We start from the raw sequence: 26,375 nt of genomic DNA on the forward strand, positions 1-26,375 counted from the left end.
CAGATCTATATATATCCAGTGACCTGGGATCCCACTCCCAAAGCGATATACAGGCTACTACAGCTATAAATATCCTTTTACGTACCTGTAGAGTTATCCACTTCCTAAAACCAAACTTCCAAAGAGCCTCTTCATATGTACTGAGTGGCTGGTGCTATTTCAGCATGACACTTTAGTTGCAGCTATTTAAACAAAGCTCTAAACCTTACCCATTGGCTAGTGGAGACAAAATGCTGGTCGTGGGATGATTTATTTCGGACAAAGTGAGCCGGGCTCAAACTCTGGAATCTGACTTCTAGCTCTCAATGCCGCCCTGTACTTTCACTACATGACGCGCTCACCAATTACCAGGAAACGACCAAGCTGGGATGCGTATGTTACAAGATACCCCCGGAGTCTAATTCAATGAGATAATATCGAACACAGGCAGCAGCCTAGCCGAGTGGTGAACCAAGTATCGAGATTAAAACCTCTTGGGAATTCTGTAAACTTTTTATTTGAACCTTGATATTCACCTTCGAAACTCGACACCTCTGCTGAGCCGAGGTAGCGCCCAACCCCCTTTACCGAGAAATAACTACTCTGGCAAGCTTTATCGATTATGGCCCTACTCCAAATTAGATCTAAAAACCCTAGCCTGGCATTATATCAACCTATGAAAGGCTTCTAGCCCTCGATACAAAGCGCTCTTTTACTCGTTAAGGAAGATAAGGAATTAAGGGCGGAGAACAAGAAGAAGAAGAAGAAGAAGAAGAAGAAGAAGAAGCAAAAACGAACTAGATCTCGAAAGCAGCTATCTTCTTACGAGAGCTTCTCAGTTTAAGAAGTATCCAAATCAATTATACGGCCAGAGGAAGCAACTAAAACCCCTCCCCCCTGGGCCAAGAAGGCCTTCACCATCTTTACAGCAGCGAACAAGAGCATTGATTAAATGCGCAGCAACCTTGGAAGTGAAGACTTAAGGTACAAGAGAAATATATGTCTAGGTAGACCTAGATAGGTTGTTTTATTAAAACAATAGCGTTTTGATTAATATAAATGTCGGGATATACTAAACTGTTACAATTTCAAGGATCACCCATAAAATCTGAATGAAAGTGAAAGATCACCCGAGAAATTAAGATACAGAAAATAAATTACGTGAAAAAAAAGCATTCAATGGCCATCACAATTATTCGTCGTTCTGCGTACCTTCTGTATCGTGCAGATCCCCTATATCCTGCCCTATATCCCGCGAACTCTGTGCATCCCCATCCATTAATCCCTGAAGGTACACTTCCATCCAGTTATAGTCGTTCTCTGGTGTGTCATCAGAGACTATAGTCTCATCAGGAACAATTTTCTTCAGAACTTCTCCAATTTTGTCGTCCTCCGATCCAATCTCAGCAGTTTTGAGCGCTAGATTATCCCCAGAGTTCTCAAGCACCAGGCCAGCAAATTGAAAAGATGTGCTGGGTCCCATATCATTCAGAGATAACTTCCTCGGAGCCTCTGGTAAGGGCGCTTTCCACTCCTGATCCGCTTGTGAAGAGCTGACGGCTGCTGTCTGAGCTTTCGGCTTCTCCGCACTTTGCCCCGGACCTTTGATGAGATTCCAATGCTGGAACTTCCTAGCAGATTCAATTTTCTGCAAGGTTGCTTTTCGCTTCGCTTCATCTACCACTGGCCTAGCTTCAACATTTGGTTTTATCGGAATGTCCTTCATCTCAATGCCGAACAAGACGACACCCGATTTACCAACCCATTCCACTGGTATAAATTTCCTCTGCTCATGAGCACTTCTCTCAATCTCCTCGCGTATATGTATCACTAAGTCTGCGGCTATGTGTAGCCCGCGTAGGGTGTCCTCGAAGCTGTCCGGATCCGCGATTGCGGACCATGCCAGTGGGAATGCAACAGCCGCAAGAGGACCAATGAAGGGCACGAAGCCAACAGCAGTGGTCACAGTATTCTTGATAAATTGAGAAATCCAATCATTGGCTTGAGCAGGTTTCCATTGGATAGCTAGTCCATAATTAGCACTGGCCACGTCGGTCCAACTTAGATCAACCGAGGAAGTAAACTTTTGTGGAGCCTCTTTTGTGGATGCTAACCCTCGGTTGACCATGAGTATACTCCTGGAGGAGAAAGCGTTGGAAGACCTAAGGCATCGAGGCAGTGAGAGCAGGTTCACTAGTGCTCGTATGTTGATTGCCATAGTCTGTTTTACATCTGGTTGTAGACCAAGTGTAGCATCCAGATTCAGGGTCTGGTCATGGTTCACTACACGCCAATTATCCAATCTATCCTCCCAATAGGATAGGACTTGAACCTCTCGGGTGGTGGCGAAGTTCACTTGAAGGAATGTGCACGCTTCGGGATAATCTTCAGATGCCTGATGTGCGATAGGAATATATAGTCCACGGATATATGCCAAGCGCTATTAAGCGAATCAATAAGTGTCTTCCATTCCATGTATGACATAGATAGAAAACTTACATCTATGAGAACCCAATCTTCACCAGTTGCCAACATCGGCATTGGTATCATCATGAACCATGACTCCAGTGATGCTCCCTTTTCCTGATCTCTAAAGCTGTTTCCATTGGTACAGAGATCATGCACGGCATGCCTGTATTGATCATGATATGGTTTCTTACCATATAGAAATGAAATATTGGTCCAATTACCATAGACTGTGTTCCACCAGTCACCCTTCACTACCTCATAGTTTGAGCGTAGATGAAAGTGCCGATCCTTATCATAATCACTTTCGTAGGAACCATGGAATGCTGGTTTATTTCGGATGTACTCGACCATCATATGGGCGTAGAAATGCTCAGGTTTGTCGGCATCGTACGTGGATGTCTTCAAGGCGGAACGCTTGAAGAAGCACTCGCCTTCGGGATATGCGGCGGACATATTTACTGAATCTCAGAGTCACGTCAAATTTCGAAAAGAATTGTGCTTACGCTGCAAGACTGAGGTTCAGACAGATCTTACGGCGATTTAAATGTTGTTCACATACCCTAGAGGAATGAGTTGATTTCAAGTTTTTGCAACGTAGTCCATCTCAGTGTTTTAGGTGACAGGCCAATAGCAGGTAGGCCGACGATTAAGATTTTCCGATGTTGAGTGTTTCAATGTAACGCAGTGTAGGAATAAGATTCACTGTCCAATGACATATAGACCGACCACGAGATGATCGAGAGGCGTCGAATCAGATCTGTTCCACTCGCTTCCGGCTTCATGGAGACGCATGATCGTCAGGGAATTTCCGCCAATCTGGAAAACGTCGCTCTCAAATCCGACTTGGCTTGATTCTAGTCGAAGAACAGTGGCAATATCTTCTCGGCCTCTGTGACCGGCATGCGATTTTCGACCGACATTTTTCCCCTGAACTGCAGCATATCCTCAGGAGAAAGACCTACAGATAGCTTGCAAAGTCGTTTCCGATCCGCCTTCCCGGTACTGGTGCGGGGAATGCGTCGTACTGGGAGAAATCCAGATGGAATCATGTACGCCGGAAGCTGATCTTGGAGGGTAGCCTGCATTTCCGCCACAAGGGCTCGAAATTCGGCGCTAGGGCAGGCCAATAGTTGACTCTCATCTTGTGCCGAGGGTTTGACCCACGAGGGCTTGACCCACTCGTTGCCCCAAATGAATGCGACCAGAGCGGGCGATTTGCTTTCCGCTGTCACCAACTCCACAATCACGTCCTTGATGTTTGGACTGCACTGCAGGATCCGGTACTCAATCTCCCCCAGCTCAATGCGCTGACCTCGCAACTTGACCTGGGTGTCTCTCCGTCCCCTATACAGTAATGACCCGTCCATGATCGGGTCATACTGCACGAGATCCCCGGTTTTGTAAACGCGGCGTTGCCCTCGGATTTGACACAACCATGCTGGTGAATTCACAAAGACTGCAGTTGTTTTTTCTTCCTCGTCGATATACCCCCGACCAACAATCGGTCTTTCAACTACCAGTTCTCCAACTGCATCAATCGGCAATAAGTTTTCGTGGTTTTCCGGGTCAACAACCCAGCTGCACGCAGAGCAGCTTGTCCCAATATTACTAGGTTCTGACCCAGCGGTGACTTTTAGTCGTTGCACGCTAGCAATAGTACATTCGGATGGCCCATAGGCATTGATCAATTGGACCCGATGAGCCCATGTCAACATATCATCCTGTTTCATCGCCTCACCGCAGAGAATCAGAGTCTTGAGGGTGGTAAATTGCGATGGATGTAAAGTGCGGACCATTGAGGGTGTCTGGTAGAGATGAGTAATGCCAAATGAATTAGCACACCCAACAACATCAGTGGCTCGATCTGTTTCGTGGGGCACACAGACACATCCACCACTGACGAAGGGGAACAAGATCTGCGCGAAACTTGCGTCAAATGCATAAGACGCAAACTGAAACACGCGAGATTTGCGATCAAGAAACTGGGAATTAGGACCATTGAGGGCATTGGTGGCAAAGCTTCGATGCTCAATGACGGTGCCTTTGGGGGTACCAGTTGAGCCGGAGGTAAACACAGCGTACACGGGATTTGATGGAAGAGCTGGAGATTTCGGTGATGCCACAGTCGCAGTAGGCACCTTCGTATCAGCTTCAGAGTCCCACATTGTGATAACTTTCAAACCTGACAGGCCTTTAAGCTTTGGTTGTCAAAAGAAGACACTAGAACTGATGCCTTTAGCTGGCGACAGATGGCGCCGGTACGTTCCAGGGGATGAGAGGGATCCAGCAGGACAAACGCAGCACCTGATTTCATGACTCCTAACATCGCTACCGCCGTCCACTTGGACTTTTCAAAGTAGAGAGGAACGAAATCTTCCGGCCCAACCCGGTATTCTGCGAGGTGAAGTGCGAAAATGTCAGATAAATGCCCCATCTCTCTATAGCTCGGATCACCGTCCCATGCAGCGATAGCGGATCTGTCAGGTTGCGCCACTATGTGCTGCTCGATGAGATCATGAACGCACATCTCCACTGTTTGAGGAACTTCCTTATTCCAACGATGCAATTGAGTCATATCTGTTGGAGAAACGGTAGATAAGCCACCACTTATGGGTTCCTGAGGCGGTGCTACCTGAATGTACGCCAGGACACTTGCATATTGATTGAGAATCCTGTTCACCTGATCTTAACTGAGAAGACCAGGGTTGTAGTTGGCGCTGACGTCCACGGCCGCCTTAGAAATATTACATTCAAGTACAAAATCGTAGCTGTCTAGGCTGACGTTGAACCCACCTTGGGTCAACTTCCCAAATATACCAGGCAGAGGATCTTTCCGTGGCTGGATGACGAGGAGATTGCGGAGTTTCGCGGCGGAGGCACAGTATTCTCCTAGCTTGCTCAAATGCTGCCGTCCCATGTGGTCGAATGGATAGCTACGTACAGCCTGCTGCTGGATTTGGAGGCACATCTCTTCAATTGATTTGGTGGCATCGAAAGCGACGCGTGAAGGCATGATGGTAATTAACGGGCCAACAATCCGATCAACGCCTTCAACAGGTATATTTCGATCGGATGAAACCAACCCCATGATTACATCTCGGGAATTGGTGTACTGGGAGACAGTAATTGCCCAGGCAAGGTGAAGTACAGTTGCCAGAGTGATTCTTTTCGGGTTTGTTCCTCCCAGGGTGATCGATTTCACCACAGTCACCTGTGTATCTTTCGCTTTTTGCGATGAACCACCTAATACTGGGATGCTGGGAATGGTGCAACAACGATATCGTTCAAGTAACTTTGCCAGAATTTTTCCATATCCCAACGGCTCAATTGCGCCAGATAGTTGATAAATGGTGCAAAAGGTTTGTATGACAGAGTATGGCCCAAATAAGCTTTTTCAACTTGCCCCAAAACCAATGGCAACAACCAACCATCATATATTGAGTGATGCTTGGAAATGAAAGATCTAGATTGACGCTCCTCAAGAATCAATTTGATTAAAGTGCGACCAAGACCAAAAACACCCCGAGAGTCATCTTAATCGATTGCAGTGGGATTTCCCCAGGCTATGCTTTGTCGAATAACGACCTGAAGTAATCCTTGTTCAGTTGCAATGATCCTTGTTCGTAGGATTGGGTTGCGTGCGATTGTTTCCTTCCAGGCAGCCTTAAACCGAGAGATGTCAAGATCGACTGGGAGCTGCAACACAGCTTGACTGGTGTACATCTTGTTGTACTTTGCTGTTATCGCTATCATTCCTTCTTGCGCTGGTATACATGGATATGTGTCCTCAAACTCATCAGCTAGCACATCACACTGTGCTTGCGCTTGCTGGATTGCAGATTCCATCGTCATCGAGCCTGGGAGCAAGGTGAAAGGAGAGAATACTTCTAGTTGCGCTTGTTCTGTGGAACACACTTCGATCGACAGCGCTAAATCTGCTAGGCATGGGGCAGCGAATACGTGCTCAGTTTGTAGACGAAACCCTTTATCGCGAGCCCGAGCAGTTAAATTCATGGCGGAGATCGGGTCCCCCCCAAGATGAAAGAAATTGTCTTCCATTAAAAAGTTCTCAAGAACCAGGATCTCCTTAGTCAATTTATACAAGGCTTGTTCTATTTCTGTCGATGGAAAAATTTTGCCTGTCTCAGGTAACATGAATAATCCCAGCTCTCGCCTTGAAAGTGCAGAAGCTCGCGCGCAAATCAGCCTTTGGTAGGTTTTTCCAGAGGCAGTGAGGGAAAGAACAGCGAGTGGAACGAGTATTGAGGGAATCATATATCCGGGCAGGCATTTCCGTAAGATAGTAATAGCCAGCTCTGCCAGCTGCCTGAACTCAGCTGATGGTGCGGCAAAAATATCAGCATCATCGGACAATCCAGAATTGGTGCTCGAGTTTTGCAATAGTATAAATGCGACTAGAATAGGTTGGCTTTTGATATCTGCTGGCGTAATGATATCAACCATCACTTTCTCCGCGGTGCAGCCGAAGGCTTCTCGAACAGCGTGCTGCACTTCCTCCAGCTCTAGCCGTTGTCTGTTGAGCTTCATCTGGGCATCTTTTCGACCAAGATATCGTATCCGCTGACCATTGGTGTATTGCACCAAATCTTCAGTTCGATACAGTTTCCCGTAGGACCCACCACGAAAAGTAGGTAGCCATGATGGTAGATCGATGAAGGCCGCCTCTGCCTTTTCCGCATCACTAAGATATCCGCGTCCCACTATGGGACCCTCAATAAGAAGCTCGCCAGGAGCGCCAATAGGCTGTAGTTTGCCTGGGTCACTAGGATCAGTTATCCAATAAACGGCACCAGTTCCATACCCAATCAAATGGGCATCTTGAGGTCCCTCTACTTGTGACAGAACATCTGTAAAGGCTGAACACTCTGACGGGCCGTATGCGATCCTCCCGTTTCCATGGCTGAAGGGATGCAGAGACATCCTCCGCTGATGAGAGTGTCCAAAGTTTCTGATACCGACGCATTGAACGAATAAGAGGCAAACTGAAAAACGCAACTTGATGGTCCGAGGTCATATGGTTCAATATGTCCTTTGGCGGAGGATGCGTATGAGCAATGGGATATGACAGCACACTTCGGCTTTCCCGTGGAACCGGAGGTGAAGGCACCATAGAGAGCATTCTGGGGGCCTACAATTGTCTCTTCGGTGCTATTCTCATCATTGCCTTTAGAGTATGCCACAACCCAGTTCGACAGATCTTTGCCGACTGGGATCGTGATACAACCCAGACTGCGGGCTTTTCCCGTCAGGTGCTCTGAACATAGAATCATTTTAGCCTCGACCTGATTACACATTGTCTGAAGGAGTTGAAGAGGTAATGCCGAATCGAGGAGCACGAATGCCCCGCCGGCTTTCATTACCACCAACATTGCCAGGACTGTCCATTTCGACTTTTTAAAATACAAGGGCACAAACGTTTCAGGCTTCACGCCACGGATACGGAGATTTGATGCCAATTTGTTTGATGCACGTTCGAGCTCACGATATGTCATGCTCCCATCCCAAGAACAGACTGCGGTTGCATTGGGGCGAATTTCACACTGTCGTTGGATGAGGTTGTGAATTGTGGATTGCTCGGCCAAAGGGACGAGGTGGTTCCATTGACACAGGAGGTCACGGCTGGCCTGTGTGCAAATATTGAGGTTGTTGATTTTAGCTGACGGGTTCTCAATTATATGGAGCATGGCCTCTGCGAGTGTGTAACGGCCTGTTCACAGGATAAAATAGAAGACCAGAACCCAAATGAAATGGAAGCAGTCTCATCGTTGATATCAATATTGAGTGTGACTTTAGACTGAAGTACTCATCATCAACGGTGTGCACATAAGTTAACAGGCGAATCTCTCGCGACTTACATTCAGCTGTATGGGGTTTTGAGCATTTTTTGTGATGACGGAGTTGAAGAGATTCAATTGGTAATCGCCCACAGTTAATCTCTCGGAGTTTTGCAGTTTGCCGTTTCGAACCAATGCCAAAGGAATGTCCCCCGGTGACACTTGCACCGAACAATTTGCGACTCGGTTGTCGTTCTCCTGTGGAAGTTCATCTGCAACTCCGAAAACCAACCACTCGCACGCAGTGTAATTGTAGAGAATCACAAGCCAACCAGCATAAACAAAGTGAGCAGGCTGGATATCAATGCTCCGACAAAATTTCTATCTTGAGGTAAGAGATGTACCATCTCTCGCTTCTGGATTTCGGACCAACCCGAGCCTTCAGCCATGTCCACCTTGGATGAGCTCCTTAAGCGACAAAGACCGGGACCATCGCAAAGGTTCCAAGTGTAGCCTTGTATGTTCCTCGCACAGGATCTTTACAGCTGGCGGAAACCTATTCCAGCCACTCCACTGACTAGATCTAATTCTATCATATGCACCTCCAACACTCACAACACTTTAACCGCCGTTCTAGGTGGAGACATCTTAATTTATGCTGGTGCCCAGGTGATCTCATACAGTCAGGATCATTCAAGGAACTCCAGGGATCGCTCAATTGGCTACACGCCCAGCTTCATCTCACTAAAATCGTCATTGCCGGTAATCATGAGCACCTACTCGATTCAAAATGCGATGACTCATCCAATCGTGCAGTCTCCCGATCTGAGCGGGCTTGGCTCGACTGGGGCGATATCATCTAACTGGAAAATGAGGAAGCAACGATTTGCTGTCCGAATTTCCGTCAGCTTAGGGTACATGGAAGTCCTTACTCTACGCGCAACGTTAAATGGGCCTTTCAATATCCCCGAAGCCAAGACGTTTGTGATATATTGATATCAGATGGAATTGATATACTTATCACCCACGATCCCTCACTCGCTCATCTTGACCTACTAAAGCTTGGCTGTGCCCATCTGCTACGACACTATGGAGAGTGCAACCAAGACTGGATGTTATTTGATGGACTACAAAAGGCGTACGAGTGCACGATCGCTGATGGAGGAGGCCGGGAATCTTCTCTTTACAGTATGGAAGTTTGTTAAGGCATATTTGGCGCCGACTGTGGAATCAAAATGTTTGCCGGTGAAAGCATCCATCGTTGGTGGCCTGCGCGATAATGAACGGAGGCAAGCGTCAGAATCATTATTGGACCTGTTTCCCTACTACCTGTAGTTGCACTCGCTGAGATAGTGGCGGTATGTGATCATTATTACAAAATACCCCTTAGGAGCTTTCCTTTCCTACATTGTACACCGCCAAGCCGCCTACTAGCGGATCTTCGACGCCTGTCGACGGTCGCACATCGTGCTAGAAAAAAATAGTGCCGTCGATCATTGGGACCGAGCGATCGGTCATAGACTCAATGCACATTCTATATCACCCTAGGTAGCTGCCACCATTGAGTTATTCCTTGTGGCTAATATCTAATTTTAGCATGCCTTGTATCGGGGTTCAAACATTGATTTATTTTATCAAATAACATAGTTTATGCCCTTGTTAGGGTGGGTCATGATCGAATTGTTATGGTCCACAACACAGGTGGGGCATTCCTCAGCGTGGACAGGTCTCGGGAATAAAAGATGCAGGATCTGATCTCCCTTGCGTTAGATTGTCTAGCAGTATCGTGTTCTCCTTTTTGAGAGAAACTTAGGAGATCCGATAGCAATGAAACCTAGCCAGAAATGGCGTGCAGAGTGGAAATCCCAACGCGAGGTACAGGTGAAATATTTAACTAGTGTATCCACTAAAGATCATATCCAATAAGTTGGAGCGATCAAGTACTCACTCTCGGAATGCTTGCCAAACCGATAATCTCAAGTCGTGTTTGTTTCAACATATCTTCTTCATATGTGCATTTACACACCAAGTTTCCTCACGAAGCAGACCTCATCAACGCCCCTGCTTTGACCTGAAAATGAAGCTCGATCTCGATCCGCCTTTGACATCTAGTCAGGGATCTGAAGAAACTTCGCAATATCCCTCCACTACGACACCTGCATGCCACGAGAAAGACAATACACTAAAGAGCCCAAGCGAATGGAAAGACGCGATACATATTCTCTTTGGCCACTTTGGTTGTTTCAATTCCTGGGGTATGGTCAATAGCTTCGGAATCTTCCAGCAATACTACACAAACGAATTCCATTGGTCATCTTCAACCACGTCTTGGATCGGAAGTATTCAGATTTTCCTTCTATTTGCCGTCGGTGTTTTTGCCGGTCGTGCAGTGGATGCGGGTTACTTTCGATCGACTCTCTATCTGGGCATTTCCTTTCAATTGCTCGGTCTGTTTGCTGCTTCCGCCGCAAAGGAATACTGGCAGTTTTTACTAGCCCAAGGAGTTTCACTTGGGCTTGGCCATGGCCTTATCTTCGTTCCTGCGGTCGCTGCTGTGTCATCATATTTTCGTCGATGGAGAACACTTGCCGTGGGGCTTGCCTCCGGGGGGCTGCACTTGGTGGGCTGATATATCCAGCTATAGCTAGTCAACTGCTATATAGCGTAGGACTTGGTTGGGCTCTGCGAGTGATGGGCTTTGTCTTGTTTGCCACATACATCCCATCTCTTATCTGGGCTCGAACTGCATTTCCACCTCGTAAATCTAGCGCACTTGTGGAATGGTCCGTTTTTAAAGAGGTTCCTTATACATTAGGTGTCATAGGCTTCTTCCTCATATACTGGGGAATTTCTTTTGCCTTCTTTTACGCGGGCAGATTCGCGCAGGACATCCTTGCTGGATCTCGGGAAGATTGTCTTTACCTTCTAATGATCATCAACGGCTGTGGCTTTTTCGGTCGCATCTTTCCAAGTCTCCTCGCCGACATTAAGTTTGGATTACTGAATGTCTTGGCGTGTTTCACGCTCTTCAGCAGCATTGCTATGTATTCATGGCAACGCGTCGAATCCCTTGAGACTATGTACGTCTTCGTTGCATTCTACGGTTTCTTTGCGGGGGCTGTCCAGTCTCTTCTCTCGGCATTATCACCCTGTCTCACGGCTGATGTACGCAAACTCGGAACCCTGATGGGTATGATGATGACCATCGTCGGATTCTCGGCACTCACCGGAACACCTATTGCGGGCGCCTTGATTGAAAAAGCCGGGGGGAGCTACATATATGCTCAAAATTTCACTGCATCAGCCATGATGGCTGCAGCCCTTTGTATTGCCGGGGCCCGAATCTCTAAAACAGGATGGAAGCTTGCAGCGAAAGCTTAATTTCCAGAGAATGAATCATCTTTCGGTTACATTAGGGTCAGGGTTAGTTCTAGGATCGGACGATATCTTTATTCGCTTTCTTTTACTTGTATCTATCATCTTTAGACTCTCTAAACCATACACATACGATCTTGATGGAAATGATTACATACATAGTAGATATATTTTCTACCAAGGTCCAAGTGAGTTAGGTAGCTGGCACTACACTAATCACTGTGCCTGTTCCGATCCACTTATGAACTGACTGGCTGGTGTAAACGTTCAAACATGACCGTACGAGATTGTGCCCTTTGGGGATGGTAGATCCAGGTTCAGATTATGGGTCCGGGAATTTACCTTTTTCCTGTTTTCTACTTTGTATAGTATCTATTGGAATGCCAAAAGGCACCCACACAAAGTGCGGGTGCATCAGCCTTATATTGTCGTGTTTGATATTCTTAGAAAGGAAGAAAAAATGCGCTTCCTCGTTGTTCTTATACGAATTGTCAAGAGTTGTTTACTTTACGGCAGCATTGTGATGAAAGCTTTGAACGTGAGTGAAAACTGCCAAGAAATTATCACAGGTACGTGGACATGTCAGCATCTATCTTCGAAAGCCAAATAACTTTAGCTATGAGAAAAGAATCAGGGGTATTATACTTCAGACTCTGACTTTGATCTCGATACCAAGACCACTCACATTATAGCCAATCTGGCATAGCCAATCTTCTATGTGTTTCATACCCTGTCTGCTGTTATTCATTTTTTTGGCCCGCAGTTCCTTATTCGCGAAGTATTTTGAAGCCCGACAGTGTAGGACTCAGTCTTTCCACGGCACTCTGTAATGGGATGGCTTAGGCTGCTGTCAAAAAGCGAATGGGCCCGGGTCATAGAGGGTGGACCAGTATGATAACCCTCACCTCGCTCTCGCCTCACTCCTAAAAATTGCCAGTTGTCAAATTGCCGTGCCACTACTTCGTAAAACAAAGGGGTCGCTAGGGCTTCTCCTGTAATAGGTTAGTAGTCCCATTTTATGGAGCGAAAAAGCAAGAAAATCATTTTTTATCGTATTGGATATCTCAAAATCAAAGCTAGAAAAACTAAGAGAAAAAAAGAAAACAAGATCCGGGACTGAATCCGCCGGCGTTGAAGAATGTTAAACCACGCCGACCGAGGAGTGACAAACCCTCCTAACAAGGAAATTCGAGCGCCGATGTGCCCACAGTTTCCGGAAATTATCCTCGTGCCTCGTCTGGCGAATATGAAGCTTGGCAGATCGGGCACTTATAACGACGGTACTCGAACCAAGACTTAAGGCACTCCAAGTGGAAGGCGTGATTGCAGCGGTTCAGAACGAGGATTGAATCGGGTGTAGCGTGATGCGCCCCGCATGCGCAGAGTCGTGGAGGTGGATTATGTGCGTGGGCCAGAACGGTTGGGTCGGGATAGGTCAGATATGGAGAAGACGCTAGGGAGCAGAGACATATAGAGCTGAGTAGATTGATTTGTTAGTATCGCTCATTCTAGAAGGTTCAACCGATTTGGTGCTCGCTTGTTTATCTTTGTCTTTCAGCAACGAGGGGTATTGGCATTGGAAATGCGGGCGAAACGTGGTTTTGCCCAGAGGTGCGACCCGTGTCGACAAGACATCGCCGATCCCCATAGGGCGGAAGGGCCAGAGCCCAGCCCTGGTGGTCCCGCAATACATCATCGAGCCGCGCCAAGGAGTCAAGGATGGGGGCCGGAATCGGAGACCGGTGGAACAAGAGACAAATATATTCGACTCACCAAGTATCTTGGTCAAATTGCTGGACACAGGCCGGTACGTTTTGCTCTTCCAACCACCGGTCAACGGAAATTGGTTCGCCGAGTACATTCTGCATCGGTACCTGATAAAATGGCGGGAGCACCCGGGTCTCAGCCATTGCCTGCGTCGCTGCACGTCGTCGATGATGCCACATGATCATGCTAGAATATCAGTGAATCATGGATCAGCACGTCAGAACTTCGAGAACACTTCGCATGCATGAAGCGGGGGCCAAGACATGTCCGTGCAGGTACTCACATAGGAATCATGCTGATCAACGAAAACAGGGCAACGGCCCCAATCACAACCCCGATTATCTCCTCTCGCGGTATAGAGTCGTCCGCCATAAGTGGAGGATCATGGACACACTGGGTCCAAGCGAAGAAGATATGGATACGAGATAGACTGAAACGGAAAAAAAAAAACAAAAACAAAAAAACAGAACAAGGAAGAATTGAAGTATCGCCCAAGAAGGCTCCCAGGGTCCAATGGGAGTGAAAAAGTAGGACGGTGCAACCTGGATCGGATCACTCGGGTCAATTATTCAATGTAAATTGTGTTGGTGTATTCAGGTACCGTGTCCCCAATAATTTTACCCATTCTTTGAGGCAGAAATCTGAAATAGATCCAAAAATCAATCAGTTTGCCACATAACTTTCATCAAAAATCCCCCGGAGAAGTGGGCGGATTTGAAGCGGAGGAACTCTCAGACCTCGGCCCGCCAAGAAACCCCAAGAGCCAAGAACCAAGATGCCAAGATACCAAGAAAGGGAAATAAATGAACCAGGAATCGAGACGAGACCTGTTTTGCCAAGAATACCCCGCACCAATAAAAGTCCAATGTTTATCGCGTGGTAGTTTGCCGAGACAGCGCCTAGAAGTCGTTTGCGTCATCACCAAAGAAATCAAAAAGTAAGAGTAATGCGCCAAGGTGAGTCCGCTTAATACCGATTGTTGGTTATGAGTTTTGATTGGTGATACTTATCATAGAACCAGGTTGATTCCCCAGACTTCACTTATTCTGGGCCATTGCAACCGAACTTCTTCCGGACCAGATACCCGGTCATACTGCTTTCGCCATCGGAATAATTTAGATCTTTGATCTTATTTATACTCGGACATGTCCCACTGAAAACGAGGGAACTTAGAGAGAAGTTATACTAAATACAAAAGAAGTACTTGGGTAATTCTGCTTGGTGTATGGACTCTCATTCTCTTGCCGATACCTATTATATGACGCCCCCTTAGAGCCTCATAGAAAGTACCATTCAACACAACTAGAAGAAATCACCCTCCCCCTTTGCGATATGTCGCAGGAAAGAGAGAAAGGCTCTCCTGCCGACAACACTCAACAATTCCTCTCCCAACCCGCCCACAGTCTCTCTTATGAAGATACCATCAAAGAACTCGGAACCAACTCTGATGATGGGTTAACCTCCGCCGAGGTCAAAGAGCGATTGCAGAAATATGGCGAGAATATGCTGGAAGGAGACGAAGGTGTCTCTTTGGCGAAAATTGTCATTCGGCAAATCGCCAACGCCATGATGCTGGTAAGTCGAGACATGAAGAGAGTAATAACGTGTGAAAAGACTGCTGACCAAAATAGGTTCTCATTATTGCCATGGCTGTCAGTTTCGGTATTCAATCGTGGATCGAAGGAGGATTCATTGCCGCCGTCATCGCCTTGAACATCGTGGTCGGAGTGTATCAGGATTACGCAGCTGAGAAAACCATGGACTCTTTGCGATCCCTCAGTTCCCCAACTGGTGTGGTCTCGCGCGATGGAAAGACTGCTACAGTTGCAGCAAACGAAATTGTTCCTGGTGATATGGTCGAATTGAAAGTCGGAGACACTGTCCCTGCTGACGTCAGGTAAGTTCCCGGCGCCGGATCCAATATACCTTCCTGATATTCTTTTCCCTCCATGTATCTAACTCATCGACAGGTTGGTCGAAGCTTTCAACTTCGAGACAGATGAAGCATTGTTGACTGGCGAGTCTTTGCCAGTTCAGAAAGAAGCCGAAAGTATTTTCGACGTCGATACCGGCCCAGGCGACAGACTCAATATCGCCTACAGCTCCTCAACAGTGACTCGAGGCCGCGCCCGCGGTGTCGTCGTGGGGACTGGTATGCGAACTGAGATCGGAGCCATAGCGCAGGCACTCCGTGGAACTGACTCCAAACGCCGACCTGTCAAGCGTGGACCCGAAGGTGAAACAAAGAAGAGGTGGTATGTCCAGGCTTGGACTTTGACGACCACCGATGCTATTGGCCGGTTTTTGGGTACCAATGTTGGCACACCGTTGCAGCGCAAGCTGTCCAAGCTGGCTCTATTGCTCTTCGCCATTGCCGTTATCTTCGCGATCGTTGTGGCGGGCTCGAATGACTGGCGCGGTGATAGCGAGGTGATCATCTATGCGGTCGCTACTGGTCTTGCTATGATCCCGGCTTGTTTAGTGGTTGTTTTGACTATTACTATGGCCGTTGGAACAAAGCAAATGGTTAAACGCAATGTTATCGTTCGAAAGCTCGACTCTTTGGAAGCTCTTGGTGCCGTCACCAATATCTGCTCCGATAAGACTGGTACTCTGACTCAGGGTCGTATGGTTGCCAAGAGAGCTTGGATTCCATCGGTCGGAACATACTCGGTCGGTGCCTCCAACGAACCTCTAAACCCTCGCGATGGCGCTTTGAGCTTGTTACCCGAGCCCCCCATCAAGGCGGTGCAGGATAACCTTGGAAGTGAAGCAACTCCGGAGGAACTACTCAAAGACAATGATGCGCTCAAGGAGTATCTCGACGTTGCCTCCATGGCTAATTTGGCCCACATTCACGAAACCACCAACGATGGGTGGCAGGCTCGTGGCGAGCCAACCGACATCGCCATTCAGGTCTTCGCGTCTCGTTTTGACTGGGGTCTGGACCGCTGGACAAAAGGAGAGAAGCCCACCTGGTCGCAGAAGGCCGAGTATCCTTTCGACTCCAGCGTCAAGAAGATGTCTGTTATTTTTGCGAAGCGCGAGGATCACTCAGAGAAGAAACGCGAGATGATTTTCACCAAGGGCGCCGTCGAGCGCGTTCTGGAAGCTTGCACCACTATCAAATGGAAATCGGATGCCGACGCTGTCCCCATTGACGACGAAATCAAAGACGAGATCCTGAACAACATGGAGGCTTTGGCCAAAGAAGGGCTTCGAGTCCTTGCTTTGGCCGGTCGCGAGAATACCTCACCCGCGAAAGAAGGTGGAGATCCCCTTCCCCGAGAGGAGGTTGAGAAGGAATTGTCGTTCTATGGACTGATCGGTCTTTATGATCCTCCTCGCCCGGAAACTGCCGGCGCTATCGCTCAATGTTACAAGGCTGGCATTTCCGTGCATATGGTCACTGGTGATCACCCCGGCACAGCTCGTGCTATCGCTGCGCAAGTCGGAATTATCCCCTCGAACATGGATATGATTGCCAAGGATGTTGCCGATGCAATGGTCATGACGGCCTCTCAATTCGACAAATTGACTGAAGATGAAATTGACAACCTGCCCACTCTCCCACTGGTTATTGCTCGATGTGCGCCTAACACAAAGGTCCGCATGATCGATGCTTTGCATCGCCGTGGTCGCTTTGTGGCTATGACTGGTGACGGAGTGAACGACTCTCCCTCCCTGAAGCGAGCCGATGTTGGTATTGCCATGGGACAGAACGGCTCTGATGTGGCCAAGGATGCCTCCGAGCTGGTGCTCTCTGATGATAACTTTGCCTCCATCATCAACGGTATTGAGGAGGGTCGTCGTATCTTCGATAACATTCAGAAGTTTGTTCTCCATCTTCTTGCTGAGAACGTTGCTTTAGCTTTAACCTTACTTATCGGTTTGGCTTTCAAGGATGACAGCAACCAGTCTGTCTTCCCGATTGCACCTGTTGAGATTATTTGGATTATCATGATTACCTCCGGTCTCCCCGATATGGGTCTTGGAATGGAGATTGCTGCTCCAGAGGTGATGGATCGTCCACCACAAAGCGTGTGTCTCTCTAATAACTCCCCTCAGCCAGTTCATACTAACAAGATCAATAGAAACAAGGTATCTTTACTTGGGAAATCATCATCGACACTCTCGTATACGGCGTCTGGATGGCCGCCCTGTGTCTATCAGCCTTCGCACTTGTCATGTTCCGCTGGGGCGATGGAAACCTCGCCACGGGCTGCAACACACAATATAATGACCCCAACAAGCCCTACACTTGCGACACGGTCTTTCGCGCCCGAGCTACAACATTTACGTGCATGACCTGGTTCGCTCTCTTCCTCGCCTGGGAGATGATGAACCTCCGCCGCAGCTTCTTCCAAATGCAGCCTGACTCCAAGCGCCGCTTCACCCAGTGGATGCATGATATCTGGCGCAACAAGGTCCTCTTCTTTGGCATCATGACTGGTTTCGTTCTTGCCTTCCCCATCTTGTATATCCCTGTCATCAACCACAGTGTCTTCAAGCATAGCAGTATCTCCTGGGAGTGGGGTATTGTCTTTGTTGAGACGGTGTTATTTTTCCTTGGTATCGAGTCTTGGAAATGGTGCAAGCGCGTTTACTTCCGTCGCCAGGACCGAAAGGCTGCGGCGAGGGGTGATCAGCCTGGTGAGAGTCGCGTTTTCAGAGATTTCAGTCGCTATACCACCATAGATCGTTCTGATACCCAGGCTAGTGACATGAAGGTTGAGAAATCTATGGTTTAAATGTTGTGCGAAATCATTTTGGTCGAGCGTTGACCTGGTTAGATAGATTAACGATATATTTTGCATTCGGGGATACCCATCGATTTCCGCTATCATGAGACATTAGATAGATAGCAGATAGTTCATAGCATTCAATTATCGTTTCCACTGAATCCATGTTTCGATATCTTGGCCTTCATGGTGAACAAGATACAAATGATAACTAACTTGTCGATGATGGTCCTCAATCCATACCTGGATCAAGATTGATATCATCACTACGAGCCATGAAATTTATTTGCCGGATCAATTATATTGGTAACATCATAGAATCTTGCAACACATGATGATCATTGATCAATTAGTAAGTAATATCCATTCAAGTAACAACATAACAACTTTTGAGTACGAATATAATCATCATTAGGTTAGTAATGTATCCCACCTGGGCAGTGGCCTTAGAGACATTGAATGTCCGGTTGCCAATCAAACAACAACCGAGAAAACAAGCAGAATTTGCCCTTAGTACCTAGGTAGCATTGCGGGCTGAGCGGACAATAAAGTCGAGAGACAGTGAAAGAGGTTCAAGCTATACCTTTAGTCTTGGGCCTGTGAACCTCGTGCTTGTCCTCGGGGTAATCCATGTCTGTCCAGGTCTCCCGAAAACAGGCACCCTCTTGAGCGAAGTCACAGTCTCCTAAATCAGAGCAAACACAAAAAGCGCCATGATGATTGATAGCACATCCGTTACATTCAGGTGGCGAGCCAGGGGCAGTATAACTGTGACGCTACCGATCACAAGGCGCATAATGAGACGAAAAGGCTAGAGCAAACATTAGAAGCTGGCGTGGTGGTAACGAGAGTAGGATACAAGAATGGCTATCAACATAACTTGTCCAAGATCAGAGTCCCCGACTCGTCGTTAGAGTTGTGCAGCAGATCAAACACATATAGCAAGACCATGCCTGTACCTAGCGTCCCACAAAGGAGCCACCGGTGTGGGTCTTCAAGCTCTTTCTCAGCGACCGACTGTGCCACAACATGGCCACCAGCTAGCAAACTACCAATGAGCGGTAGGTGGATCAATGCTCAGGGAAAAGCAGTGTAAATCGAGTGACGCAGGGGGGTGGGTTGTATCCAATGCGCCATCGGCGTGGGCATACAGCCAATTCAAACAGAATGTAATGACTACTGTCCAAAATGCGCATAAAAGCGGCTCGTTCAGTCCGACTGCAGCATAAGAGCCGACCACGATCAAATATATGAACTCGCCCAGCGCGATGATATAGAATGTAGCGAACCAGTCACTTTCATGGCCGATATCCACTGCCGTTTACCATCTCATGCGAAGAAGTCTCTTGATAGCTGGTGAACAACATAAGATCCAAACAACGATCCGATCTCAAGCGTGATGGCAATAGCAGCAGCAGCGATTCTAACGCGTATCGAGACCGAGTCGAAATATAGGGGGATGTAAATACACAAGGTCAGGCTAGAAAGAGCAACTCAGAGGCGCTGTTGTGGACGATGGCGGTAGCTGAAGAAGGAGTAGAGTAGGTGGGCGAAGTTGCAGGAGACTCACGCGACCATGTACGATACCACGGTGGATCGCATGGCGCTGATGTCTTCAGCGGCAAGGTTGGGGGGGGGGGGGGGGGTTACCTTATACCACCAATGCGGCCATAACTCGAGGAATTGAAATCGCGCTGCAGAAGATCGTCGGTGTTGAAACCGTTCATCAACTCGCGCAGATCGCTCCACACATACCATGATGAGGCCAGAATTAGCTGTTGGGTGTTTTAGCCTTGTCGCGTCTTGGAGTGGATGACACAACGCGATATCGGAAGAGCCAACTCACAATGTGTTTCACCTACTTGAAACCAGAGATGTTTTCAGCAAGGGTATCAGCGAAATTTGAAAGGATCGCGACATAGAGCAGATCGAGAAATAGCTCGAATCGCCCAGCTTGTCACTTGCCGTCCTGACGGCGCACCAACTTTCCATCTTCGAACCATTGTAGGGCACGTGGTTGACTGAACAAGAAACGAGGATATGATTGTCCCTCTGATTCTAAGAGGGTCGACCTGTCTCAGTTGTATAGGGGGTGAAGTTGGAAGAAGGTAAGAGTTGGAGTCAAAGGAGAATCGAATCTGAAAAGCTTAAAGACGATCTTTTTTGGCCCCGCCGTTCATCGAATCCCATCTCGCACTTGACTAGATTACTCAATCATATACATAGATATGTATGTATATAGTATTTGGTATATAATTCAGACATATACTCCAGTTCATATGCACATAATTTTTACTCCCATTCCTAAGGAAAATATGGTGATGGGCATTTTCTTTCAAGAGATATGTTATACACCTCCGGGGCCGTTCTCATAACTTGAATACCTTCATATTACTTTGATCCAACCAAAACTGAATGGTCCGCGCTAGCCCATCGATCTCTGTTTCTGTGTTTCCTGCATGTAAACATACCCGCACCCGTTCCTTGCCTTCAGGAATGGTTGGCGGCATGATGGCACGCACGACAAATCCTCTTTCTTGGCAAAAGGCTGCAAGCTGCCGGGGTTGTGATGTTCGGAGAGAGATAATTGGGGAAGTGGGGAAGTGATCAACCTCGAACATGACTGATTTGTATGTTTGCAGGCCATCCAGTCGTTCTCGGAGGTGGGATATCAACCGTTGAAGTCGGCACTGTAACTATTATCGATATCAATAGCCGATTTTGAGAAAGACTTGGGAAAGTTTACTTACTGATTCGGTTTCTCCATTTTGCAGAAGCTCATAGGCTGCGCGAATCGATGCCAGGAACGGGAATCCCAAAGCTGTCGTGTAGATCAAACTCCGGGCATAGTTGATCAAATAATCCCTTGTCTCTGGCCCACAAAGAACCATAGCTAACTGAAGGTCATTCAATCGCTCCTTCTCAATATCTGCCCACGAAAACATACCTCCATGACTGGCGAGCGCCTTCCCGAAAGTGTGGACACGTATGAACATCCGATCCTGAACACCGAGCTCTTGAACAACACCCGCACCCTTCGGCCCAAACACACCAGTGGCGTGCGCCTCATCGACATAGAAATATCCGTTACCGTGGGGTAAAAGTTCATCCACAATTTGAATAAACTCCTTAATGGGAGCCACATCGCCATCCATGCTATAGATGGACTCAATGACGACGAACACATTTCGTGCGCCTCTTTCAATTTCCGGATCTTCACTCATCTGAACCAACAAAGTCTCTCTCAATCCAGTCGGCGAACTATGAGCAAACATTTTCCGAGGTCCGGCTCGTGATAGACGCATGCCCTCGTGGGCACTGGCGTGGATGAGCTCATCATACAGAATCACATCGCCTGGCTGAGGAATGCTGGATAGTACTCCAACGTTCGCATCATACCCGGAATTGAACAAAAGTGCTGTCGGGGCTTGATGGAAAGTCGCGACATAATTTTCGAGTTCTTCCGCATATGCCGAATTCCCGTCTAATAGCCGGGAACCGCCGCTGGCAAAAGGAAATGATGGTGGTGTGTTGTTTAGTAAGGAAAGAAATCGCTCCCGGTATGCGGAAGATGTTGATAGTGAAAGAAAGTCGTTGGAGGAGAAATCCACTGCTGTCCGGGGCAAAACTGTCAATCTCCGACGGGCAGATTTAGCTTCCCGCTGCGACAATGCCTCGGAGAATGAGTCAACGAGGGTTTTGGACGTTGAACAAGATGGTTTTCTCTGTGATGAACTCATGTTGGCCATTAATTCAAGATTGTTGAGTCATGAGATGAAAGAAGAAGTCTCAATGGCACATAAGTATATTTCGGTGTTTGTTCCTGGTGCCTGAGCGCGTCAATGATCATCCACTTTATGCTGTGAACCGAACCGTTGACAAAGATTAATGCGTCGCAATTTGCATCAATTCAAAAGAACCATGTTCTCATCAAGTCCCAATATTTTTTTTCAACTCCAAAAGCCAAAGTTCGTTGAGAAAAAGCCCAACGGGACAAGAATATAACCTCGGTGAAAGGGAGTTTGTGGAGTTTGACGGGGAAAACAATGATTCGTTCGGGTAACTCGTTGACTTCCCTTGTCTCCCGACGTCGATACTCCGTACTCAAATGTCAATATCAAAAGAATATTCAAATATTCATACTATTGATTCATTATGCCTGTAGGGGCAGCGTTATGGCGTAATTTACGCGCACATCAAGTCTACGGCGCTAACACTGACGTGGGGAAGACCATCGTCTCCACGGTGTTGTGTAATGCCGTTCAACGACAGAATCAACAAGCCGCTTTCCTCAAACCTGTGTCAACAGGTGCATTGAATGATGCTGATGACAGGTATGTACCATTGACTTGAAAAAACACCATGGAATGTTCAATTGCTGATCTCTCATCTCAGACATTTAAAGCGCTTCGGGGCGGGAACACTCACCAAGTGCCTCTACCAATTTGATGACCCAGTTAGCCCGCATTTGGCGGCAAAAGATAAAGTGGTATGTTGAATAGTGTTGATCATCATGATCGAAGATCTAATTCCAGTAGGTCCCACGCGATGAGGATCTCCTCGCCTCAATACACAAGACGCTGTCCGGTTGGGCCCGGTCGGACATTGACTTCGCCTTGGTCGAAACTGCTGGCGGCGTACACTCTCCAGGACCCAATGGAAACTCCCAGGCGGACTTGTATCGACCTCTCCGCTTGCCCATTGTCCTAGTGGCGGACTCTCGTCTAGGAGGTATTTCCTCTTCCATCTCTGCCTACGAGTCCCTCCTACTCCGCGGCTACGATGTCTCATCGGTTCTCTTGTTCCGGGACGAGTACTATCAAAACCATGAATACTTGCGCGATTACTTCCAGCGCAAGAGTATTCCTTTAGTATCATTGCCCGCACCACCTCCTCGACCATCGCAATTGGATCCCAACTCTCAATTAAGGGATGAGGAAGCTATGCTCAACTACTACCAAAAGTCCGCAAAAGAGTCGGAAATCCTCCGCCTCTTGGAGGATATGTCGGTTAAGAATACTGAGCGCGTCGAGCGCCTGGAAGAAATGGCGGATCGTGCCCGGGATCTGATCTGGTACCCCTTTACTCAACACCAAGGCATGAAGGCCAAGGACATCACCGTAATCGACTCCGCACATGATGATTACTTCCAGACATTCGGCCGTGGTCAATCTCAATCACAAAGCGAACTGCGCCCGACCTTTGACGGCTCTGCCTCCTGGTGGACCCAAGGCCTGGGCCATGGTAACCCCGAGCTGTCGCTTTCCGCTGCCTATGCCGCCGGTCGGTACGGCCATGTAATGTTTGCGGGCGCAGTTCACGAGCCCGCCCTCTCGCTAGCGACTGATCTGCTGAAGGCTATTGATAACCCGCGTTTCAGCAAGGTTTTCTACACCGACAACGGAAGTACTGGTATGGAAGTCGCTGTAAAGATGGGTCTTCGTGCATCTTGCGACCGGTATGGTTGGGACGCGACTCAGGAACAAATCAGTATCTTGGGACTCAAGGGCAGCTACCACGGTGATACTATCGGTGTCATGGACTGTTCGGAGCCTTCGACATATAACCAGAAGGTTGAGTGGTACCGTGGCCGCGGTCACTGGTTTGATTTCCCTCTCGTCAAGATGGTGGGCGGGTCTTGGAAAGTGGAGGTTCCAGAGGAGCTGCAGGCGGACCTTGGTGAAGATTCTGACTTTGCTTCTTTGGGCTCGGTCTTTGATCTCACAGAGCGCCTTGAATCTGCCACGGCCAAGCGCTACAAGGAGTACATTCACCGCACTGTTGAGGGTCTCGTCCAGCGCCAGGGGATGAAGTTCGGTGCTTTGATCTTGGAGCCTATCATCCTCGGCGCAGGTGGAATGTTGTTCTGGTTCGTATCCAATCGGTATTACCCCGTTTCTTCAATTTTATACTAATGACCATGTACAGCGACCCCTTGTTCCAGAGATGCTTGACCGATGTGGTCCGCGACCACCCTGAACTGTTCTCCGACAACGCCTCAGCCCCTAAGCAATCTCCCTCATGGTCTGGCTTGCCCGTCATCTTCGATGAGGTGTTCACCGGACTTTACCGCCTCGGTCGCCCGACCTCCGCTTCCTTCCTGGATGTCCACCCCGATATCGCAGTCAACGCCAAGCTCCTCACTGGCGGTCTTATCCCACTCTGCACCACAGTAGCCAGCGAGGAGATCTTCGATGCCTTCTCTAGCCCGGAGAAGAGCGATGCTTTGCTTCATGGCCACAGTTATACCGCCCATGCTGTTGGTTGTACGGTTGCTGTGGACTCCCTGAAGACCATGGCTAAGCTTGACTCCAATGGTTCTTGGGATGCATATCGGGAGGACTGGAGCAACGGCTCTAAGGCGGCTACACATGCATCCACTCCTGAAGTCTGGAGTGTGTGGTCGCAAGGCCTACTTCAGGACTTGTCTTGCGCGGAATCAGTGGAGAGTGTCTTCGCTATTGGAACCGTGTTGAGCATTTCGCTACGTGATGCAGACGGTGGAGGATACACCTCCAATGTTGCCAAGGGGCTGCAGCAGAGTCTGGCGGTTGGAGGTGATCAATTCAATGTCCATTCGCGCGTCCTTGGAAACGTTCTATACTTGATGTCTAGCGTTACATCCAAGTCCGAGTCATTACAAGAGATGGAGAGTTTGCTGCGATCGGCTCTGGTCTAGGGGCATTAGATAAATACACATATGGCCATTTTAATTGCGTCCTATGAATACACCCACAAGAAATTGCTTTGAATCGTATATGCAATTGTTCTCATGGAGAGCAATCTATGAAGGGAAAATCTGTACTGAGTATCCGATATCGATACATGCCATTGACTGCACAACACTAAGATTGAAGAGAGATCACACATTCGATGGGGCAATGGACCTTATGGAGACGGCATAATACTCACCATCTCCATCATCCTCGTTGGTAATATTCCATTGCAGAGAATATGCCCCGTCCTGCGTCTGATTCTCCTTGGCATAGAACAGAGAAGTGTAGTCACCCTCGTCAGTCTCCACCAGCAGGAAGTGTCCATACCAGACAAATTTCTTGGTGACTTGGTCCGAGGATGCATCAGCCGTGAAGCCCACTTGGTGGTCTGTAGAGTTGGCACTTGGGATGAACAATTCCTGGTTGGAAAACGAACCCGAGGTGCGTCTCTTGCCGTCAGATTCGGTGCCGTTGGTTGGGTTGCCGACTAGAGACCCGGAGGATCCAGGGGTGACTGTAATAGGGTTAGAATAAGATAACCACTGCGATTTTATAGTGTGCTTACATGTAACCTGGCCAACATCGGTTGCGTTGGCTGGCGTGTGATTGGCAATGACCGCGATTCCTTGAAGGTTATTGTCAGTCATTGCTTCTATTTGAAAGTACACTTCATTCTCAGTTATTTTCTCACCATGGGCGTAATATAATGGAAGTCCCCCAATGTTTTCGCCATAAGCGTAAAGACTGTACGAGTCCGAGCTGCGTTGGTTGAGAACTCCTGCAGATACCGTGGAGGCAAAGGTAACAAAGCAAAGACCGAATGGCTTTGTCCACATCATGACTTTGATGAGAGATAAGGAGAGGTCAGCTGGTATGTATCAGTGTGAAGAAATGGAAAGTAGTCAATGGAAGAGATAGGCCGAAGTAATAACAGAAAAATGGGCAATTCTAGGTGTCAGCAATGCCATTTTGGTTGTAATTTAGTACACGCAACCTTCACAGGGCTCATACACTATAATCCAACGAGTGCAGTTCATCTAGATCGCTCTAGAGCTCCGCTGACTGCTCTGGGCTCCACCGAGTCCTATCGAGAAGACCGACAGTTTAGATGGAGCTTCAGGTTGAAAGGGTAAATGAGGAATCTCAAGGCAGACAAGAATTTTTCCATGCAACTCGCAACTCACTTGGCAGAGATGGAAATATAAAAATAGAAATACTGCAGAGCACGAAGATGCGTAGCGACCAGGGGTTAATTTGATCTATTTCTATGATACTGTACGCCTTTTTCATCGCTCCATACAAGCATATTGTAACCATTTGTCATATTATAATCCCTTACATCTTTTTACACCTCTTTTTACAAATTCAAGTGCTTTAGTCTTCTACCAGACTTAAGTCAAACATCATAAGGCAGCAGTTCTAGAAATAATTCAAGCCGACCCCTGGCCGCTATGCACCTTCACAGCAGAGCTTGCGTCGGAGCTGACGTTTGCGTGTGATCTTTTTCCCAAAACATCCCGCGATCTTGGCGT

At 47.8% G+C, this 26,375-nt stretch overlaps 13 protein-coding genes across 13 annotated transcripts; 5 read left to right on the top strand and 8 right to left on the bottom strand.

Moving 5' to 3' along the window:
* Window positions 1-1,171: 1,171 nt before the first annotated feature.
* N7529_007293 (uncharacterized protein) lies at window positions 1,172-2,901 on the bottom strand (the record flags this gene model as incomplete). The annotated part of the gene is made up of 2 exons (XM_057242820.1): window positions 1,172-2,419; window positions 2,479-2,901. 2 exons carry the CDS (start codon window positions 2,899-2,901, stop codon window positions 1,172-1,174), a joined length of 1,671 nt encoding a protein of 556 aa, XP_057098179.1.
* Window positions 2,902-3,302: 401 nt separating this feature from the next.
* N7529_007294 (non-ribosomal peptide synthetase) lies at window positions 3,303-4,613 on the bottom strand (the record flags this gene model as incomplete). The annotated part of the gene is made up of 1 exon (XM_057242821.1): window positions 3,303-4,613. One exon carries the CDS (start codon window positions 4,611-4,613, stop codon window positions 3,303-3,305), a length of 1,311 nt encoding a protein of 436 aa, XP_057098180.1.
* An 11-nt stretch (window positions 4,614-4,624) lies between these two features.
* Window positions 4,625-5,023, bottom strand: N7529_007295 (Nonribosomal peptide synthetases (NRPS); the record flags this gene model as incomplete). The annotated part of the gene is made up of 1 exon (XM_057242822.1): window positions 4,625-5,023. One exon carries the CDS (start codon window positions 5,021-5,023, stop codon window positions 4,625-4,627), a length of 399 nt encoding a protein of 132 aa, XP_057098181.1.
* A 111-nt stretch (window positions 5,024-5,134) lies between these two features.
* Window positions 5,135-5,536, bottom strand: N7529_007296 (uncharacterized protein; the record flags this gene model as incomplete). Its single annotated transcript, XM_057242823.1, has 1 exon — window positions 5,135-5,536. The coding sequence occupies one exon, from the start codon at window positions 5,534-5,536 to the stop codon at window positions 5,135-5,137; it is 402 nt and encodes a 133-aa protein (XP_057098182.1).
* Window positions 5,537-5,982: 446 nt separating this feature from the next.
* On the bottom strand, window positions 5,983-8,692 carry N7529_007297 (non-ribosomal peptide synthetase; the record flags this gene model as incomplete). The annotated part of the gene is made up of 4 exons (XM_057242824.1): window positions 5,983-7,395; window positions 7,425-8,093; window positions 8,325-8,624; window positions 8,648-8,692. 4 exons carry the CDS (start codon window positions 8,690-8,692, stop codon window positions 5,983-5,985), a joined length of 2,427 nt encoding a protein of 808 aa, XP_057098183.1.
* Window positions 8,693-8,762: 70 nt separating this feature from the next.
* On the top strand, window positions 8,763-9,578 carry N7529_007298 (uncharacterized protein; the record flags this gene model as incomplete). The annotated part of the gene is made up of 2 exons (XM_057242825.1): window positions 8,763-9,223; window positions 9,305-9,578. The coding sequence occupies 2 exons, from the start codon at window positions 8,763-8,765 to the stop codon at window positions 9,576-9,578; spliced, it is 735 nt and encodes a 244-aa protein (XP_057098184.1).
* A 742-nt stretch (window positions 9,579-10,320) lies between these two features.
* Window positions 10,321-10,872, top strand: N7529_007299 (uncharacterized protein; the record flags this gene model as incomplete). Its single annotated transcript, XM_057242826.1, has 1 exon — window positions 10,321-10,872. One exon carries the CDS (start codon window positions 10,321-10,323, stop codon window positions 10,870-10,872), a length of 552 nt encoding a protein of 183 aa, XP_057098185.1.
* A 299-nt stretch (window positions 10,873-11,171) lies between these two features.
* N7529_007300 (uncharacterized protein) lies at window positions 11,172-11,624 on the top strand (the record flags this gene model as incomplete). The annotated part of the gene is made up of 1 exon (XM_057242827.1): window positions 11,172-11,624. One exon carries the CDS (start codon window positions 11,172-11,174, stop codon window positions 11,622-11,624), a length of 453 nt encoding a protein of 150 aa, XP_057098186.1.
* Window positions 11,625-12,838: 1,214 nt separating this feature from the next.
* Window positions 12,839-13,757, bottom strand: N7529_007301 (RING finger protein; the record flags this gene model as incomplete). Its single annotated transcript, XM_057242828.1, has 3 exons — window positions 12,839-13,094; window positions 13,392-13,571; window positions 13,669-13,757. 3 exons carry the CDS (start codon window positions 13,755-13,757, stop codon window positions 12,839-12,841), a joined length of 525 nt encoding a protein of 174 aa, XP_057098187.1.
* Window positions 13,758-14,717: 960 nt separating this feature from the next.
* On the top strand, window positions 14,718-18,136 carry N7529_007302 (cation-translocating P-type ATPase; the record flags this gene model as incomplete). Its single annotated transcript, XM_057242829.1, has 4 exons — window positions 14,718-14,960; window positions 15,017-15,282; window positions 15,356-17,426; window positions 17,480-18,136. 4 exons carry the CDS (start codon window positions 14,718-14,720, stop codon window positions 18,134-18,136), a joined length of 3,237 nt encoding a protein of 1,078 aa, XP_057098188.1.
* A 2,360-nt stretch (window positions 18,137-20,496) lies between these two features.
* N7529_007303 (aminotransferase class I/II-fold pyridoxal phosphate-dependent enzyme) lies at window positions 20,497-21,867 on the bottom strand (the record flags this gene model as incomplete). Its single annotated transcript, XM_057242830.1, has 2 exons — window positions 20,497-20,823; window positions 20,878-21,867. 2 exons carry the CDS (start codon window positions 21,865-21,867, stop codon window positions 20,497-20,499), a joined length of 1,317 nt encoding a protein of 438 aa, XP_057098189.1.
* A 415-nt stretch (window positions 21,868-22,282) lies between these two features.
* On the top strand, window positions 22,283-24,806 carry bioDA (adenosylmethionine-8-amino-7-oxononanoate aminotransferase; the record flags this gene model as incomplete). The annotated part of the gene is made up of 4 exons (XM_057242831.1): window positions 22,283-22,461; window positions 22,523-22,616; window positions 22,666-23,996; window positions 24,056-24,806. The coding sequence occupies 4 exons, from the start codon at window positions 22,283-22,285 to the stop codon at window positions 24,804-24,806; spliced, it is 2,355 nt and encodes a 784-aa protein (XP_057098190.1).
* Window positions 24,807-24,989: 183 nt separating this feature from the next.
* On the bottom strand, window positions 24,990-25,682 carry N7529_007305 (uncharacterized protein; the record flags this gene model as incomplete). The annotated part of the gene is made up of 3 exons (XM_057242832.1): window positions 24,990-25,357; window positions 25,409-25,468; window positions 25,535-25,682. The coding sequence occupies 3 exons, from the start codon at window positions 25,680-25,682 to the stop codon at window positions 24,990-24,992; spliced, it is 576 nt and encodes a 191-aa protein (XP_057098191.1).
* Between the last annotated feature and the right edge of the window lie 693 nt (window positions 25,683-26,375).

This window comes from Penicillium soppii (assembly GCF_028829465.1).
Source record: "Penicillium soppii strain IBT 18220 chromosome Unknown utg000005l, whole genome shotgun sequence".
Classification (NCBI taxonomy): domain Eukaryota; kingdom Fungi; phylum Ascomycota; class Eurotiomycetes; order Eurotiales; family Aspergillaceae; genus Penicillium; species Penicillium soppii.